At 46.3% G+C, this 20,221-nt stretch overlaps 1 protein-coding gene across 3 annotated transcripts in view; it reads right to left on the bottom strand.

The window, feature by feature from the left end:
• LOC119182361 (uncharacterized) overlaps positions 1 to 20,221 on the bottom strand; it is a 57,074-nt gene that overhangs the window by 18,434 nt on the left and 18,419 nt on the right. For all 3 annotated transcript variants that reach the window (XM_075883753.1, XM_075883743.1, XM_075883747.1), the window contains exons 4-8: positions 19,764 to 19,796; positions 19,259 to 19,355; positions 5,144 to 5,298; positions 3,822 to 3,869; positions 2,128 to 2,163 (exon numbers count right to left, since the gene is read on the bottom strand). In XM_075883753.1, coding sequence (XP_075739868.1) covers positions 2,128 to 2,163; positions 3,822 to 3,869; positions 5,144 to 5,298; positions 19,259 to 19,355; positions 19,764 to 19,796 — 369 coding nt within the window. The remainder of the gene's footprint in view (positions 1 to 2,127; positions 2,164 to 3,821; positions 3,870 to 5,143; positions 5,299 to 19,258; positions 19,356 to 19,763; positions 19,797 to 20,221) is intronic.

Here is a 20,221-nt window from a genome sequence, read left to right as displayed (position 1 = left end):
CGTCCGTCTGTGTGTCCGTTTGTCCATCTATTCAACACTCCAAGTACCCCCACCTCGCATCATTTCATCATAAATTGCCCATATAGAAGCACCGCCATCCAGTGGACATTCCAAGGACTAAACGAGAGGTAGCACACGCACACTTCCTTACGGCTTGCGCTTCGGGTCTACTTTACAACTTTAACCACCTCGAGTTCATGGTACATACTAGTTCAGTGTATTCATGGCACTGCGGCCCAACGCTCGCTGATTCTTTTTAAAACCAAGGAGGTTACGCCCAGCGAGTATAATGTAGCAACCCTTTCCCGTCAGATAGTGCTCAATGTACATGCAAATGGCTGCTAACGGGAAATGAGAGACAGGAGAATTCGGCTTTTAATTTTCACGGCTTGCGCTTCGTATGTACTTCCCACTTTTAACCACCTCGAGTTCATTTATGGTATATACTAGTTCATTGTATTCATTGCACTGTGGCTCAACGCTCGCTAAACCTTTCTAAAATTAAGGAGGTTTCACCCAGCGAGTATAACGTTACAACCCTTTCTTGTCATATAGTGCTCAATGTACATGCCAATGGCTGCTAATGGGAATTGCAGCGTGTGCGTTAACTAAAAGCTGAATGCTCCTGTCTATCATTCCCCATTAGCAGCCATTGGCATGTACATTCTGATTCACCCTTACTTTTTGTTGTTCAACAACGCACAGAAAAAATCTCTCACTGGCACCACCTTGGAGGACAAAACGTTATATTTGTTGCATACTACAACAGGTACGAGGGACGAACAGGTGCCGCTATAAGGAGTTTCGCCCCTAAAACGTAACCATCGTTGGCATCATCCAGCGTCGGCGTCGACAAGTTACATGCATGAAGTTCACAACATAGCAGTCGACGATGTCCAACGTCACCGTCAACATGCTACATACCTGAAGCTCGAAACGTAACCGTCTGTCCATGCGTGCGTGCGTGTGTCTATCCGTACGTCACTTTGTGCGTCTGTCCATCCGTTTTTCCTCCATCCGTCCATGCATCCGTCCGACTGTCTGTTCATCTGCGCGTCAGTCCGTGCATCCATCCGCTTCACCCCAATATTCATCGTTTACCTCGTCGGTATGCTGTGATTTTTGGGCTACCTGAAACTTTGATGTACTTAATCCTTCGTGTTGACGCCGACGATGGATGCCACCGACGGTCGAATTTCACGCTTGATGCATCTGCTGCTTCGTGTTGACGCCGACACCGGGCCGTATTTTCGAGGATGAAGTGAAGCCAGATGTACACGTTGTGCGGTCCACAGTATGGCGTGATAGTGCGGCATTTTAGTCTGGCAACATTGTGTTTTGGCGAGCGGAGGAGCGTGTGCGACATGTAGTGAGTCAAAGGCTGGCATCACCTTAAAACAGGCGGTCATGTAGGCTCCCTACTTAACGCGGGCTCATCGCGCCATCTCGCTACAAATGACGAAAATGCGCTGAATTTTCGGAGTTCTGAGGACCGCCTAACGGTATGTGGAGTGTATAAATTGCTATCCGTTAGTTCTCTAGCCAGCGTGAGTTACGTGGTATAGTGGCTACGAGAAGTTGCTGGTTTAAGCCCCCGTGATAGAACTTTTTCTTCTCATTTTGTTTTTGCAATCTATGAGTATAAACTTTTACAACACCATATCGGTGACAGAAATACGTCAGTGGAGTCGTGGTGGACCCCTGCAAAAGTCACCTTCTTGCTAAAAATAATAAAGAGAAGAGACATGCTCTAGCCCACGGGACACTTTTAATTGTTAAAGCAGCAATAAATAACGACGTTCCTGAGTATACTGGGCATATGAATAAGCAGCTTCGCGCACTAGCTTTCTCAGAACACCCTAAAATGGTTTGTTCTCGGACTTTCCTGTTTTCTAAGCCTTACGCTTCGAACAAAATAATTCTTTGAGAAGAATGGAATTCTACCAACCACAAGTACAGGAAACCTTAACGGGGCTAATGATGCTAACATCGGCGTGTACTTATTAACGCATTTACTGTTAGCTTCAGGACGTCTCTATTGTCTATCATTTGATCATTAGAGCATAAAAACGCAAATAGTCAGCCCTGAGTTGCAATTAAGACCTTTAAAAACTCCTCAGTACTTACAATCATTGCTTGCATCACAGATTGAAAACCATCTATCTGAAAAAGCAACAAAAAAAACGAGTCCATATTAGCTCATTGTACGCATTCGACTGATCAGAGCACTCATGAACGCGAATCGTATCATTCACAAATACGACGCAAGTAAACGATGATAAGAGCTCATCTTCTGATCAGTTACAAATAAACAGACCAAAAAAATGTCTAATGTGTACTCGTTGAGAATCGAACTCAGCAGTGCCTCCCCCCCCCCCCCCGAAAAAAAGTCAATGATGACGTAATGCAAAGCCATGCAAAAGCTCGAGAAAACATTAGCAGTGGCTTAGCTTGGCTATGCAACGATATATGAAGCGTCAGCTACGGACAGGTGGACAAACAGATGGGCGGACTAGAGAGCAAAATCTCGCGAGTCAAGTGCCAGCCCAATAGTGGCACGTCACTGCAGGAGCTTAATTCCAGGTCTTCTCCAGACCGGCAGCTGTGTGCACTGTGACGTCACTGCTCCTCAGACATGCGCAGCACGGCTTTCGATATGACATGCGAAACAGCTCAACATCGACCAGTGTTGCTTATGCTATAAAGAAAGTGCCTTGAAAATCAAGGAGGAGGATTGAGGGAGGAAGAACGAAGTCCACCGATGAATCCTCAAAAGGTAGAGTAGCATCTGAAATTTACTTGGTTTAACAGCGGAGCTCTTAAGGCTTTGCAGAACTTCAAGTGGCATGTGGGGCGGGTATGGGCTAATGAATGCGAATATGTGGAGAGCTAGCATAGCATAGCCATGCATGGTATAGTGTAGGAAAAAAAGAGATGAAGGAAACTCAGTAGGAGGGAAAAGATGAGAGAACGATCAGATGCTCGGCTGTGGCCTGAATCTTCGCACGACTAGTACGTAGCTGAACAATTTTTACCCATTCATTTGAGGGGTAATGATATCTGGGACCGAGCTCTAACGAATGTTTTACAGCGAAAGCAGTCATGAGACCACGACTTGGGTCACGCGCCACCGTAGCTGTCTGCCGCCGCCGCCAGTGTCCGCAACCACATTACACGAATTAAAACACCAATGACACAGTGAGGTTCGAACCTGGGTCCGCTTGGTGCCAGATCAGTATTCTACCACTGCGCCATGCTGGTGCTTGAGACTTGCTAGACGACTTACTTTAGGCAGACCTAATGACAGGAAAGCAATCGTGTTAATACGACTTTCAAAGTGTTTTAAAACAGCCAGAGATCCACTAGTCGTCCACAGAGCCTATAACGTAACGAGTGGGTCTTCCAATTCTCCAACCCATTACAAGAGCTTGTTCTTCTTCACCTAATAACTGTGGCACATACTCACTTCAGGCACAATTCTTCATTGCCATCAACCACTGCATCGATGATTGGCACAAAATTCCTTGTAACTATTTAGCGGATATCACGCTTCTCAGAAGAATGACAAGAAGTAGCATAGCGAATGCCGGCCTACTACCAAAATCTGTTTGCTAATAATGCCATTGTAGGTGTCAAGCAAGTGTGCTTGCAGTATTTACTCAATGAGTGTTTAGAAATGACTCTGAAAGGTCACTCTTCTAGCTTTCGCTGTACTGTGCTGCGCCTTATTTTTAATGGACTTTTCACTACAGTGCTCGAAAGAAATACGCAAAGCGACAAATATAAACATGCTAGAGGCCAAGTTGCGAAACTGAACTTACCTTGTTCGTTGATCCTTGCACGCACCCGAGTGTCACATTGTCAAAACACTGCATTTTGCATAAAAGAATAAATTGAGGGAGTAATCAATCGCGGAGGCTTACTTTCACGATTATTAAAATTTTTATTTCTTATTTATCTATCTATCTATCTATCTATCTATCTATCTATCTATCTATCTATCTATCTATCTATCTATCTATCTATCTATCTATCTATCTATCTATCTATCTATCTATCTATCTATCTATCTATCTGTCTATCTATCTATCTATCTATCTATCTATCTATCTATCTATCTATCTATCTATCTATCTATCTATCTATCTATCTATCTATCTATCCATCTCTATTCCACCATGTAATCCGAAGGGCCAAATAGAGTGGGCAAAGGAAAGATAAAGAGGGAAAATGTGCACAGTGACGTCAAATTTCACAGAACTTGGTTGGCTTTCAATGCTTGCTCCGAGTTCAGTAAATGCGCCACTTCAAGCAATGTTGTAGAAAAAAACAAGATCAGCCAACAAAAACAAATGACACTTTATAGTGACTCCCGGCTGCGGCGGCTGCATTTCCGATGGAGGCGGAAATGTTGTAGGCCCGTGTGCTCTCAATCGGGTGCACGTTAAAGAACCCCAGGTAGTCGAAATTTATGGAGCCCTCCACTACGGCATCTCTCATAATTATATGGTGGTTTTGGGACGTTAAACCCTACATATCAATCAATCAATCAATCAATCAATCAATTGTATAAGAACGCGCCATCTAATATACTGTTCAGGAGACACTGCCGGTTAACCCTGACGCGGGACAAGGTTAGACTAAGAGAAGCTTTGCTCCCAAAAACTAGCAGAATATTGTCTGCTGATATTTCTTGTCCTGATTGCGCACCTCTGTGACGCAGACAGCAGTTCCCGTGACATAGATAGTCTACGTGTTCTCAGTTGGTCCATTTACGTGAAAGATTCAATGCGATTTGTCTCCTGCACTGCTTTGCCATGCAGCCGCTTAGCCGTTCTTTTTTGTCTCGCATGAATATCGTGCACGATCAATTGATCACACTTCATTTGGTGTGTTTACACCTGGGCAAGCGGCGATAACTGTGTGTAGCCAAGAAGCGCGAAATTATTATAGGCTCTAGCGCTTAGGGCTGACATTGTTCACGCGCTTTTAAAAGATAAGGGGCGAGGAGGATGCATCGCGTGTGTCAAGGAGAGGAGAAAACGACCCCTATCGTCTTTGAACGCGGAGTGGTGAGTGGCCTTTTAAGGTACTTCGTCCCTAAAAGCGTAAGCTGCGAGTGGCTCGAAGACCTGATGCTCACCTTGTCGAGATTATCCAGGGAAGGCAGAGTTACAGTGACAGAGCCAGCACAGCGATCACTCTCTGTGGAACCGAATCCACAGCCGTTTGCACCGCAAAGGTTCATGTTGCCCAGGTCTGCCAGCAGGGGAAGAAGTACGGCGAAATTGAAGCCGCCTAAAAATTATGTTTGAAAACGAATTACAAAAAAAAATGTCGTATTAGTCACTGCCCTAAGCTCTAAACTCGGCACTGAAAGAATTACGTCGTTACAGACACTGCTACCTCTCACGCAGTTTGACTATGCAAGTTCGTTCCAAAACATCTTAGCGTCTGCATGAAGGCATGCGTCACATTTATGGCTACGGCAGCACAATTTCGATGAGTACTAAATGCGAAGGCGACTTACGAGCATGCATTCTCTTCTGTTTTGAACGGTGCACTCCAAATTACGTCCACGTTCAAGTGCAGAAGGTTTTCAGAATAATTACGCCGTGTGCCATGTGCAATAGCACGTGCCATTGGGGCACGAAGGGCCTTGGATTTAAATTTGAGTTCTAAAGCAGCGAAGACTAAAAGCACAATTTTCTGAACGCCTATGTTGTACGCCTATGTTGAGTTATACAAGACTCCCTATACAGTGTAGACCACCGAGGTCAAAATAGAGAGACGAAAGTCCCTCCGGTGGCAACTTCTAACTAATAATGCTTAAACGGAAGAAATATAACAGGTGTAATGTATCAGCTGTACATTTTTATTCTATTACACTTCTGTTTGAAGAATGTACGTTCCTTTTGTGACAGCATGATTGACTGTTCCGATGCATATGGGTTTCCAAACATACTTTAAAGTCCCATTTTAACAAAAAACGTTCGAGCTGTCTGCAATGAGGAGGAAATTAGTATACACACCTTGAGAATATTGAGAAAAAAGGGAATGAGGGAGCTGTCTAGCCTAACTTGCAGAGCTCGTGGATATGTAATATACTTTAAGAAAAGAACAACTATATGAAACAATGCAAACATTGGCAAATCGACTCCTGACAGCATGTTCTTTTCAATCAGCCAAAGATACCCGGAAAGAACACTACTGAGATACAATTCTTCTTCATTTATCAAGGAATTCGGCTGCCGAACAGGGCTATATCAACGTTTTGGGAGGGCTACCACCACATGATAAGTATGTATAGATAAGTATTGCGAGGAAGAAGATCGGTAAGCTCAGAAGCCTATCAGCTGCACACCAGATGGGGTCAGTATTTAAGGAAGAATTGCGCCGAAAAACTTTATTGGGATGTGCATGTAGAATATATGGAAGCTGAAGGAGCACGTGTGGTAAGGATTCTTCGTAGATACAGCTGTAAACGATGTGGCTTATGTCGTGGCGTGCTCATTATGTATAATTTATTGTATTATATACGCCCGATGTTGGAGCTAGGCTGTGTCTTGCTTTCTGGAGCACCCGCTGACAGACTTTGGCCACTGGCTCTTCTAGAACGCGAATCACTACGATTATGTTTTGGACTTCGAAAATTCATCTCAATTAATATTTTATACAAAGAAGCGTGCCTACCTTCTCCTAAATGGTTTCAAATTGTAACATTACGTGATTTTCCTAAAGATCTATGCAACACCACTGAGGAGGACATAGTGCATTTTTATTATTTAAACGCCATCATTTTTAACGAACAGTGGTATAGGTTAAGGTATCCGCAAGTGATTATCGCACAAAAACGTTTAGAAACAATACAAGTAAACATTCTTAAAGCACGTGAACATAACAGATCTTCTCAAATAATTACAACAAATTTCGACTACATATTTCCAAAGGAATGCAAACATTTACCAGACAGGTACCTGAAGGTCATTTTCAAAGACCGCCTGTGAAATTTGAAACAAAAGTGTTATAGCGGCTGATGTTTCAGGCTGTAAAAAAAAAAATCCAAGAGTAGGAATTGTACCCTCTGCTCTATGTTGATCTATTCATTGCGCTTGCCTTACTTTACATTTATTTATCAAGTGAATTTTTTTTACAGTTGTAGCCTTATGCAAACTATCCCTATCAGTAGCAGTAGCTGTCATTTTGAGACTTCCTGTTTATATGGCCTTTAATAACTGCACCTGATTGGTCAAATGCCGTAGAGGTATTTCATTTTCTTGTCCCAAGACATTTTAATCTTATTCGCTTAGAGTGAATACCAGGTCACAAACGTTTAGTTTTGAATGTATATACACATGCATTTGCAGCCATCACATAATGGTCTCATAATCTCTATATAGTCGGCCTTGATGCTTGTCTTAGCAGCGCGATTTGAAAACTTCGTCCCGCTGGATACCTTTGCCAAATTTTCTTTAACAACATCCGAGTTTTCTGATTTTAACTATACTTGAAAAAATTGCTGGTGCTCTACCAGAAGTACAAAAGTATCAATCACCAGGCTATGATGCTGAACGTCCCCAGTGAACCTTTATCTACACAGGTCTGGTCTGGTACAGTCACCCTTATGAATACACTGCAACGATATTGAATTTCTTCATAATTTCTTTCAAACATGCTGACCTTAAAAAAAAACGACTGCTAGATGAACCATTTCGAGAATTCGGCTTAAATATATCACTTCCGTGGTGTTTTCTTTCGGTGCAATTCAAAATGGGTTAAAGCCACAAGAGCATTTGCGCAGCCGTGTGCAACTTTTTACGGGAGACAAAACGAATAGATTGTCAAGTTTACGCAATATTTCGCTGTTTCTACCTGCAAAAGCAAAACTGTTTCAAACTCTTGCTGAGTTCACGATTAAAAGTAAGGCTCCTACATAATACAACAAAATATAAAAACTATATAGCGAAATATCATAATATATATATATATATATATATATATATATATATATATATATATATATATATATATATATATATATATATATATATATATATATAACGAGGCATTGTACAAATTCTGCTTTGTGCATCTTTGAAGGTGTATCCGACCATCGGCTGTTATCTTTGAGCATACCACTGCACGTAATGAAAAGGGTAAAGAAAAAAAAGCGTAGTGTCAAAGTTCACTTTTGCATATGACGATGACTTATTAAATTGTTAGATACATTGTTTTTTGATGTCAGTATAATGTACTAGTCAAGCAGTTCTCTTGTCGAAGATTTCGGAGGTTTCTTCAATATTCTTCTTTTTAAATACTTCAAGTCAAATGCCCTCAAAAACTATCAGAATACAGTCTACTCACCTATGGATGACCATGGAAGTAGCGCGAATGGGACGCAAAGTAAGGAATATGTGTAAACAACAGCACCAGAAACCGAAGTCATCTTATGTATCAAATTTTATATTATGCGTTTACAGCACACGAGACCATAAAGAAGGCAAAAGACTGCTATTTCAACATATCCTTGTAAAACGTTTTGCTTTCTTCTGCTGCGAAGTTTTGGCTACACTTGTCACCTAGGAAGCAACAGGTATATGAATGCTCATTGACGTTGAAGTAGTTGTAGACGTGTCTTCTTTTCAGTGTACACAAACGATGATAGAAAACAACCCGATTTTGTGGTCTCTCTGCACGCAACTGAAATTTCGAACGTAATGATAGCTGAAGGGGACATTTTATTACTTATACTTAATACGGATGTGAAATATTCACCCGGGCCTGGTAGCATATGGAACGCATATGTAGTAAGGTACGCAGAATTGTGCTCAAAGTATTTATTCATTATATAAAAAAGAAAACTGTTAACAGCAGAACTACGGAAAGATTGGAAGCGCGTGGCAGGTATTCTGATCCCGACGGATGAAGATCCTTTAACAATTACTTCATACACACCAATATTTGTATTTGCGCCTGCTCGAAAATTAGGCAACTTATTATTCTTAAGTACTTGTCAAAATTTTTGAAGGAGCATAACTTGACTGATTGCCGAAAACGTGGTTTCCGCAAGGAAATGTAGACGGTTACAAAACACCTTGAGACAATACATGAGTTTGCCTCAGCATTAGATAAATAGAGAAAATTCGATAGTTTTTTTGGAGGTTCAGACAGCATTTGAACACGTCTCACACCACAAGCCTTTGCTAAAATGAATTTCCTCATTAAAAAAAATGCCCCCACTTCCCCGAAGGGAATCGCGAGGAAATGCGTATCCATTTTTTTTTTGCCCCGAAAGAGGGTACGTCGCCGTCAGACATTCGCCTTCACCGACTTCTGAAATCTCCTTGAGAGGCACCCGGTCAGCGAACGGTCGATAGTGAGGAGTGAGTGGACGGCAGAGTGGGGCGCCAGCGTTCTCGGCTCTGGGTTGGCGTTTCACAGCAGCGTCTCGAACAAAACACACATTTCCGGATGTTCTTGAGAGGCACCCATCCAACAAACGGTTGAGAGTGAAGCACAAGCGGACGGGAGAGTGGAGCACAGGGAGGAGAGAGAGCAAACCGCCAGAGGAGCGGCGAAGCATTGCACCTACCCTCTCTACACTCTCTCGCACCACATGCTCTGGTTGCTAGGGGCTAGGATAAGCGCGCGCGCCCGCAGCTGTTGCTATTACAGATGGAGTGAGAGCGGAGAGATAACACCTAGCCGCACGCGGACACAACCGCGGACAACACTGGATGCCTGACATAACCCGTCCAAAAAATCCATTCGATTTTAAAATAACTCGTATGGGTAGAGTCATACTTAAAGGATTCGATGCGTATCAGATGGCCGCTGATGTTCACGCCAGGCCCCCATGCGATCAGGCATTCTACGAGGGTTGGTTCTCAGGCCACAAGTCTTTTTAATTTTTTTATAATTGACATCGTCAAAGTAACCTGTCTAATAAAATTTTCGCAGATAATTTCATCATTTATCAGAAAGTGAACGCACCTGATGAGCACGCATATTTGATTAGTGCCATGAATAACCCATTTTGTGTGAAAGGTGGATGAACATCAATACTACAAAAACCGTTTCAATGACAGTTTCAAATAAAAAAGACACTATAGTTACTTTCCAATATTCAATAAACGGTGGCTGTCTTACTAGTGTAAACCGTCATAATATTTAGGCTCAATATTCAATTCAGACCTCCAGTGCTAAGAAAAATAAATGACATTTATAGGAAAGAAAGTCATGAAAAAGCATGGATACTTGAGGAGAACGTTACGGCAGTCAACGCAAGAAGTAAAACTAATTAGTATATAAAACTTACATTCACCCTATTTGTCCTACGTGGTAAGGCAGCCATTACCAAGAAGTAGTAGTAGTAGTAATAGACTTTTATTCAGCCAAATTTACAGGCCGAGCATTTCGACCGCCTGTGCGATCAGTCGACGCTGTTCTTCTTTCCCTTCGGCGCCGATCCAGTCGAGCCAGGAGGTGATGGAAAGGGATGGGGGAGGGTAATAGCTGGATTGCTGAGCAGTTGGGCAGTAAAACAGGCAGTGTGACAGGTCAGCGTATGGGGAGGGACAATTAGGACAGCAGGGATTAGACCTATATTTATAAAGGAAAAGGCGAGAGGGGGTTATCAAGCAGTTCATTTGGATGTGCCGTAGAGTTCGAGCCTCGAGCGCCGTGAGTGATGGATGAGGGGGAGGGTAAAGACGCTTGTCGAGCCGGAGCTGGAGATATACCTCCTTGATAGTGTGACGCAAGGAGATCTGCCCATCGTTATTCGCGGAGCTCTCACTGTCTTCCGAAGGTGTGGGCCAGGGAATGAACGGTGCCCGGTGCAATATATCGCGGGCAAGCTGATGAGCTAGCTCATTGCCGTTAATACCCGAATGCCCAGGAACCCAGCGGAGGAAGACAGTGGAGGGTTGAAGAGCAGAGGCCGCTCGCTCGACCTCCTGTTGAAGAGCAGGGGGCAACGTGTTGTTCTGTATGTGACGGATGGCGGCGTGAGAGTCGCAGTAAATCGTGTACTCGGGGAGAGAAGGTAGGGAGGAAAATGACTGCATGGCGTGGACCATGGAAAGGACCTCGAGCGAAATTACATTTGGCGGGTGTAAGTATGGCCCGCTGGTGTGCTTGTCAGGTGCCGGAAAGTGTGGATGGTAGATAACGTAGCCACACGAGCCCCGAGGAGCCATGTATGAGGCATCTGTGTAGGCAACTTTCTGTGTAGAGAGAGAAGGAGAATGATGCTGTGCTGCCGCATGCCGCCAGCCGGCGTGAAGAACGGGAGACATATTGGATGGGAGGGGAAGGATGCGAAGGTTAGAAGCAGCGGTGTTAGCGGCAGAAGGCAAGTTGGGAACGGAAACGGGAATGTGAGGGATACCAGCTTGGGCTAATAGCCATTGGCCTTGACGAGTGAGAGAAAGACGGGCAATCTGAGAGTCGTGGTGCAGAGAAATAAGAGAACGTAATGGATGGAAGAGGCCTGTGGCAAAGAGCTTAGTGGTAGAGGTAGTGAGAGGGAGGTTTAGAGCTGCCTTGTAGAGGCCTAATAGAGCTCTTTCGAGTGTGTTGAGTTGCGTTTCGGTGAAATGAACGTAGAGTACAAAGTATAAGAACTTGTTAAGGGCAAGCGCATGTGCAACCCGGCACGCATGAGCCTCGTGGATCCCCGACTGCCGAGTGACAACGCGTCGCAGGAGGTGGGTCACCGAATGGCAAGTCCTCACAGCGTGATGTAGGGCCTGCGCGTTCTTCGTCGCGTGCAAAGGGAAGCCAAGAACTTTGCAATGCTGAACAGTGGGGATGAGAGAGCTAGAAAGATGTAGGGAGATGAGGGTATTGTGGGAGCGCTGGTACGCAGACCAGTTTAGCAAAAGTAGTTCACATTTCTCCGGTGCAGGGGACAGGCCAGCAGTAGCGAGAAAGGAAGCGATAAGGTCCAGGCCACGTTGCAAAGTATCCTGCACGTGGCCGGGACATCCAGACGTACACCAGAGAGTGATGTCGTCTGCATAAAAAATATGGTGGAGGTCAGGTATTTGGGACAGTTGGGAGGCAAGGGGGGCCATAGCCATATTAAATAGAGTAGGAGATAGTACGGCACCTTGAGGAGTGCCGCGGGTGAGGGAGTGTGGGTTAGACAAATGAGTATCGACTCTGAAGCGAGCAACTCGATTGGAAAGAAATGATCGGATGTAAGAATACATGCGGGAGCCACATGGCAGGGAGGAGAGCTGAGCGAGTATGTGGTCATGACTCACGCCATCGAATGCCTTCCGTACATCGACGGTTACAAGCGCATGGATCTGACTAGAAGAAGGTGAAAGAAAAGTATGCTGAAGAACAAGGAACATGTCCTGCGCACAAACGTGGCGTCGGAAGCCAATAAGAGAAGGAGGGAAAAACTCTTTCGCCTCAATAAAATCAGACAGTCGAGTCAAGGCCATTCGTTCAAGAGTCTTGCCAACGCATGACGTCAAAGAGATAGGGCGAAGGTTAGAGAGAGATGGAGGTTTGCCGGGCTTCGGAATCATGCAAATTAGAGATGATGTCCAAGAGCTTGGAAGACAGCCGCTGTTCCATGCTTCGTTGAATGTGTGTAAGAGAAATTCCTTCGCGTTGTCGGGGAGATTACGTAACGTAATATATGTTATCTCATCCTCACCGGGTGCCGAGCGGGTAGATTGAGTGGCTAAGGCAGCTTCCAGCTCCCTGAGCGTGAATGGGCGGTCCAGGTCTGGGTTAGCTTCGCCACAGTAATCTGGGTAGGAAGGTGTGAGGGGGGGTGGGAGATACAGAGATTTTAAATTTTCAAACACATCAGATGGAGTCCCTTGAGTGAGAGCTTTAGCTAGGGTGGGAGCAACGGCAGGCTTGGTACCTAAGAGAGACCTAAACAGAGACCATGTAGAGCGCGAGTGCAGTGCGGAGTCAAGGCCGTCACACAGTGTGTTCCAACGAGAGTGCTCGAGAGAAGTGCCGTAAGCGATAATTTCAGCCCGCAGAGCATCAATTCGGAAGGAAAGTTGGAAGTTGTGTGGCTGCGAGCGGAGAGCGCGTTTCAAACGTTTATGACGTCGCCATAATCGGAGGAAGTGAGGATCAGGGTCAGGAATGGGGATTTGAAAACGAGCGTGGCGACTACAGGATGTCATTGCTGCGGAGATCCGCGACGTCCAGTCGTCGTAAGTTTTAAATGAGTGAGACAAAAGGTTATTACGGAATGCTTCCCAGTCAGTGTGAGCGACTCGTTGTTTCCGCCTATTGTGGGAAAGAGGGGTGGTGATGTGTATGAGAAAGTGATCACTGAAAAAATTTTCAGCAGAGACCTGCCAGTGAAAAGGAAGGGAACTCCGAGAGAACGTGAGATCGGGTGTAGTGGAACGCTGTGAAACCGTGCCCGCTCGAGTAGGGGTGTCAGGAGTATTAAGAAGGGTGAGATGGCGTTCCTGGGCGAGGCAGTGTAGAAGGCGACCTGGTTTGAGTGTTTGGGGGTAACCCCAGAGCCTATGAGGAGCATTAAAGTCACCCCCAAGGAGGATATGGGTGGTCGATGGAAGAGAGTGCAGGAATTTGCCAAGAGCACTAAACAAAGAGGACGTGACAGGGTGGTTGTAAAATGACAACAGAGCGAGAGAAATACGGGTAGATGGTTGGTAATAGACCACACCAACTAAATGTTTCAGGAGGGGGCAGGGTACGTCTAGTGGTTCAACGAGAACGTCATTGCATACATAAATGGACGCAAGTGGCTTTCCCGTCGTAGCGTGATATGCACGGTAGCCTGGGACGGCAAGGGCCTCCCGAGTCTCCTGTATAAGGAGAAAATGGGGTAATGTTTGGCGGGTGAGAAGATATTGGTGGAGAGGGGTCCTATTATGACGAAAGTTGCGGAAGTTCCACTGCAAAATATCGAGGTCCTTTTCACGCGCCATCTAGGTCTTTGGAGTAGAGGAAGCGCCTACGCGTGCGCGTTCCTTCTTTTTTGCCGGGGGAAGTGACTCCTGCAGGGAGTTAAGCATATAGGTGAAAGATTCCAATTGCTTAGATTGGGTTTCGAGGGTCGTAAGAATCCGGACAATTGAATTTTCCAGCTGTACTAAACGAGTGTGATGTGCAGTGGTGGTGGTTTCGACCATGTCGGCCAATTTGGTTACATGGGAGCTGGAGGTCGGGGCGGTGAGTGTGGTGAGTTGCTTATTTAGCTCCGTGAGTTGAGAGGTAAGAGAGGATGAGGTAGTTGCGAGTGTCAGTGTCAGTGCAAGTATTTTCTGTTGTAGCTCATCTGAAACGCGTTGTTGCTCGCGCTGGTTGCGCTCCAACATAGCCAGTCGCAGATCGAAGGAGCGACTCTCGTTACTTGAAGATGGTGAAGGTGTGTTTGATGAAGAAGTGCACAAGGGAGGTGTTCCCTTAACCTTAGCGGCGTATGAGCCCGGAGGGGATGTTGCGGGAGATGATAGGAGCTCATGCGCTGAAGAGGAGGGCGGCGAAGGCTGAGTGGCTCGGCGCATGGCTGTGCGACGGAGAAAAGCTGCTTTGGCGCAGTCGCGTTGCTTAGCTAGAAGGTAGGGGCAGGTGGAGTCGAGAGATGAGTGGGTGTTGACTTGGCAATGGATGCACCAGGGTTGGGCGCAAACGTGAGCATCGGGATCTGCCGGTAGAGGAGACGCAGAGCGGCGGCACTTGGCCGGAACGCTGTGTTGGGGGCATTGATGAGCACGGTGCCCTATAGCAAGGCACCGAGTGCAAGTAGGGGGCTTGGGTTTATGTGGACGGCATCGGAAAGAGACGCATTTGAAGTACACAAAGCGAGGGATGATGGTTCCAGCAAATGTTATGAGGACGGATTCAGTGGAGCCCATCATACGTGCAGCGAGTATATCTGAAGTAAAGGATTCGAGGTCATGCAAGAGCTGAGATGTTGTGAAGTGACCACCGACGTTGTGTATGACGCCGAGACATGATATTGGAGGACTGAGGGCATAGGGCTTAATGGTGATCGGCTTACCATTAAGTTCCAGACTTGTGAGGGAGAGTAGGAGGTGGGCAGTGAGAGGTGAGTGCGTTTTCAGAAACACAAGGCTCTGAGCAGGTTTGGCTTGAATGGTGACCTCCGCACTGGTCTTGGGAGAGAGATTTGCGGCGGCTGTGATGGTAGAAAGCAGGTCATAGAGAGGCAGTTTCGGCGTGAGTGTTCCGGGTGGAAGTTGGATTCCGACGGTGATGAGCTCGGAGCGGGGGCGGGCGGTCGAGGCAGGTTTTCGATTGGCACTAACGGTGTTCCAGCTGCCTTCAGGGGATGGCGTATTGTCTTCGTTGACTTGCGATGCCGTGAAGTCCATTTCCGTCGATAAGTCGTCAGCTGAAGTGATGGAAGGCAAAACTTCGGTGATGGAAGGAACGACGCTCGTCGAAACGCGCTTGTCGACAGACTCGGAATTTCCAATGGGTAGGCCAGACGCAGATAAGGTGGGGAGAGCAGCAGGCGTGGTTGATTGCAATGCCAACGCTGCATTACGGCTCTCGGGCTCCGGCGTTTGCGTGGCTATCAAGCTGAGAGTAGCAGAGACGCCACCAGCGTTGCACGTTGCTGGACCGTGCGCGCTGTTGAGGAACGCTGCCTGTTGCTGTATTGTTGTCGGCGCGGGGCTGGTGACATTGCCAGATGGTGACAGCGGAGGCACGGCTGTATCAGGGGTACGACCGGAGGAGGCTGGGCTTACCGACAGGGCGTAAGTTGTAGTTGGTGTCGAGTGCTGGGCGGCACTCTGCATCGCGGAGGTGCAGGCGCGGCGCGTTAGGGTTAGCGCGGCGCCGCGCCGCTTCGTACTTTTGAAGGGGCCTGGGGGCCAGCCTGGGGTCGGACCGGGGCCCGGATGTTGTCGGCGTGTCCCGGAAGTCTTCCAGAAGGAACAGTGAGCTTGTCCAGACACGGGCGGGGCCCGGTAACGGGCCAAGAACACGTGAAAGTGGAGCACTGTATGCGGCCAGCCAAACAAAACGGCGCCACCTGGCGGTCCCTCTTACCAAGAAAATTATTGATAAACTAGAAAACTTACAAAGAAAATCTCTTCAAATTATCTTTCGCTCGTATAATCGTTTTACGTCCGTTAGTGCTTTGCTTCAGACGGCGAACTTGGAAACGTCACACCTACGGCGGTCGCAAAAGATTGATATGTCTACAGGGCTAGTCAAAAGTTCCCAGGCCACTATCTCATGTACTTATATGGTGGCGTGGCCTGGGAACTTTTGATCCCCTTTTACGTGCTTTGTCATGATAGGGTTGTCATTTAATCAAGTGCGTAGATAGAAAATTCTGTGCGGCGACCCAGGCTGGCAGACCACTCAAAAAAGAACTACAGGACTTTTCTTGTAGAACCAATTCATATTTGATCGTCTCGCTGGGGATGTTGTAAATGCGGCCACAGTAACTTCACTCTTAGTTGGGCTGAAGAATCTTTAGCATGTGCCATAGTTTTACTCAGTTCTGCGACGTTGGCCCGATTTTTCTATATATTGTTTTCATTTCATACTAGGATGTATTCATATGTGTAGTGTGGGCACTTACAACACGCTTCTTCATCACCTGTACGTAACCATCACTGCATACTGTTATTCATCTCCATCGTTAGTGGATATAGCTCTTCAGTCTTCTGTGCCTCGGAGGTGGCTACTTTGGCCACGTCTTCCTGGTCTAATACAGGCGTGTAAACACTACGTCGCAAGTGGGGGAGGTGTTGGGTATTTGCTCTGGGGCCAGGTGTGCTCGCACTGGTGTTGCATAGTAAGGCTGGTTTTGTGTGGTGGGCGCCAGGGATGCCAAATGGGCTGGCGCCGCTGTCGGTGGCATCGATTGAACGAAGGCTGGAGTAACTGTGGCGACTTTTGCGTCAGTTAGTGGTGCTTTAGAGACGTGAGGGCCTGTGTACGCATTACCCGCCATAGCCGCCGATTCCTCCATTACGACGTGACCTAATATTGTACTGGGGGTATCAGAAGGAAACTAACTTGCTTGAAAACTGAGTGGACGCAGTTCCTCTCCCATCAATGTGTTGATTATGGCTCGTAACGAGGGCTCAGCAGTAGGGTTTTCACAGATGGCTGAAAGAGAGTTGTCCAGCTGCAGCGTATACAAGTGCGATATAAAGCACCAGGACGCAGATGCGCTTTCTCGCTGGTCATTTTCTACGGCGCTGCCCACTGCTGACGCTTACTGTAGACGCATCATAGATCGCCTTCAGGAAAATCCCCACAGCCTAATACCCGCCTTCCGCGACAGCTCAGGCAGTTCAATCTCGACAGCCGCGTTCTTTACCGGTACGTCTATCACCCGGATGGTCAATGGTGAGTGCTCATTCTGCCTCGCCCTCTTCGAGCCGATACTCTTATGGCCTGTCACGACGACCTACCTGACTGCTGGTCACTTCGGCTTTCAAAAAAATTGTACGATCCCATTAAATGTCGATTATATTGGCCAGGGATGTTCACCAGCGTAGCAAAATACGTCGCCTCCTGCAACCTTTGTCAGCGCCGAAAGCTTCCGACATCGCCTCAATGTGGAGAGCTCCCACCACTTCCATGCTCGTTAGCACCATTCAAAGTCGTTGGCGTTGATCTATATGGTCCCCTTCCCACAACTCTCAGTGGCCATTGATAGTGACAGCTGTCGAGCACTTGACGCGTTACCTTGAAACTTCCTGATTTAATTCGGCCTCCGCTTGTGACGTGGCTACATTTATGCTTGGAGCCTCGATCCTGCGTCACGGTGTTCCTCGTGTCTTCCTGAGTGACCGTGGAAAAGCTTTCCTTTCACAAAATATGGAGGAATCGCTCAGATCTTCCAGCACCAGCCACAAGACAACCACGAGGTGCCACCGCCGAACCAACGGGCCGACTGAGCGACTTCATCGCACTCTCTCCGACATGATAGCCATGCACTTTGTGCAATACTACACCAACCGGGATGTAATTTCGCCGTTTGTAGCGTTCGCATGCAATAACACCCTACAAAGCACAACTGGCTGCTTGCCGTTCTACTTTGTCTACGGACAATAGTCATCTTCTTTTCTTGACGTCTCGTTTTGGACCTCTCCTGTTACACCATCTGCATCCTCCTGTGACCAATATGTGTCCCAACTGCAGCATTGTCGCCTGCTCACCAGGCGCAACACTGAGACGAGGCTCAAGCCGGTAAGAATCTGCATGACGCATCCCACACCACTGGGATCTTCCGCCCCAGTGATGAGGTGCTACTACGGACAACAGTTCGCACTCTTGGCTTGTGCGAAAAATTTCAGTTTTGGTTACTCGGTCCATCACAGTCCTAGAGCAGACCTCGCCCGTTAATTATCGCGTTGAACCTGTGATCGCTCCAAGTTACCAGTACTGTCGTGGTACCGAGATAGTGCATGTCTCTTGTATGAAGCCTGTCGCAAAGCGTTCTCCGCATCTATAGGTTGTAGCCAGGATGGCCGCTCTCATAAAAAGGAAATTAGTGTGGGCACTTACAACACGCTTTTTCATCACCTGTACATAACCATCATTACATAGTGTTCTTCATCGTTATTGTATGTAGCTCTTGAGTCTGTTCTGTGCCTCAGAAGTGGCTGTTTTGGCCACGTCTTTTAGGCCTAATAAAGGTGTGCAAAGCACTACGTAGCAGTATTATAATATTACAAGTCATGGGCTGTAATAAGTGTTTGTTATAATAAATTTTATTGTGTTCAAACTGCGCGTTGGCGATATTCTCTGTCGGTAATGTGTTGTTAAAATGTTCAGTCGTGCTATATTTATGTGTTAGCCACTCCTGTTCATAACTTCATTCTGAAGTGAGGAGGCACCATGTAAATTAAATAAATAAATACACTAAACAGGCTTTTGCCACATATGCGGGTGGCATTCTGATTATGCACCGCTACCAATTCAGCCGAGTTCAAACAGTTCACTTCTAGTCTCGTATGTATCTGAACATGATGTAGGGGACCACGGTTGTTGTTGCATGTCTAGTCGTGGCGACGAATGAACCATGACTCAAGAAGCTTTGTCTTCCCCCACCTTTATTTCTGAACAATGGGGCATGCCTTCGATTTCAGTGATGCGACGACGCTTGCTCGGGAACAAAGGTGAGGGAAGAGAAACCTTCTAGGCTCGTCGCTCTCCCGTGTCATTTACACCCCCGTTTCTCTGCTCTTCTTAGTATTTATTTACCAATTGGGCGAGGATGAGTTATGAAAACTTTATTTACCATGGAGGCCCCCGGCTGGCAACAGCGTGGTCAACAGCGGCAGAACGGTGATGATGACATCATGAGGAACGTGTTTGAAGACTCCTTCGGCAGCGCACTGGGAGTGACAAATAGTGACAATTGTAACAGCAGCCATTGATTTAACCCTGCCGCTGAGGGACAATTAAAACGTGCTGCCCATTTAGGGCAAAATAAATAATTTCGCTTGTGTATTGCTTTTGTATAAACTTTTCAGTAATCGGCCTTTGGAAACATGACTCATGAATCTTCGCTGTGCCGCGCAAAGAGAATAAATTTGTACAGAAGAAGCATTAGAAATCGCATACCTCGATCGAGATATTCTCCGAGAGCAAGTTGCACAATCTTGCACATAAATAATCTGGGACTACGGCGTTACTTCAAAGGTCTTTATGGTGATGTTAAATGAGAAAAATAAACAGAAAATGAACACCAGAAATCATCCGTGTGAACCAATAAGCTACGTCAAATAGTAATAGCCACTCACTTGCGTTATCTTCATTGCAGCACCGTTGAGGCCCTGTAAATAGTGCAGCAGTGGCTTATCATTATGCTTCATTCGTAATTGACGTAACAAAAACAATTGCTGAGCCTTTTGTTATAGGGTGACGTGTAAAGAAGTAAGGCACTCAAAGCAGACACAAATGACAAGCAACACGAACAGGGGACTCACTTTAGACCAAAAGGGCAGGTACAAGCAACAGATGGGCCCAAGGAGGTTGAAACTTCTTTGGAGGTGCCGTCCGGGCTTGCGTGAGTGAACGAGCCTTCCCTTACAATGTTTCAGTTCACCCAGATCAAGGCTCAGTAACTAATACACCAGATAATTCCACTGAGCAGCTGCTCTGGTGCTCCTGGTTTCTCGAATTGAAATCTATGAGAAGGCATATGCTTATTTTCAAAACGTTGCTGCGATGTTATACTGGACTTGTTGAACTTGATTAT

Source organism: Rhipicephalus microplus, chromosome 2 (assembly GCF_043290135.1).
Source record: "Rhipicephalus microplus isolate Deutch F79 chromosome 2, USDA_Rmic, whole genome shotgun sequence".
Lineage (NCBI taxonomy): Eukaryota > Metazoa > Arthropoda > Arachnida > Ixodida > Ixodidae > Rhipicephalus > Rhipicephalus microplus.
This window is presented reverse-complemented; position numbering and strand designations above follow the sequence as displayed.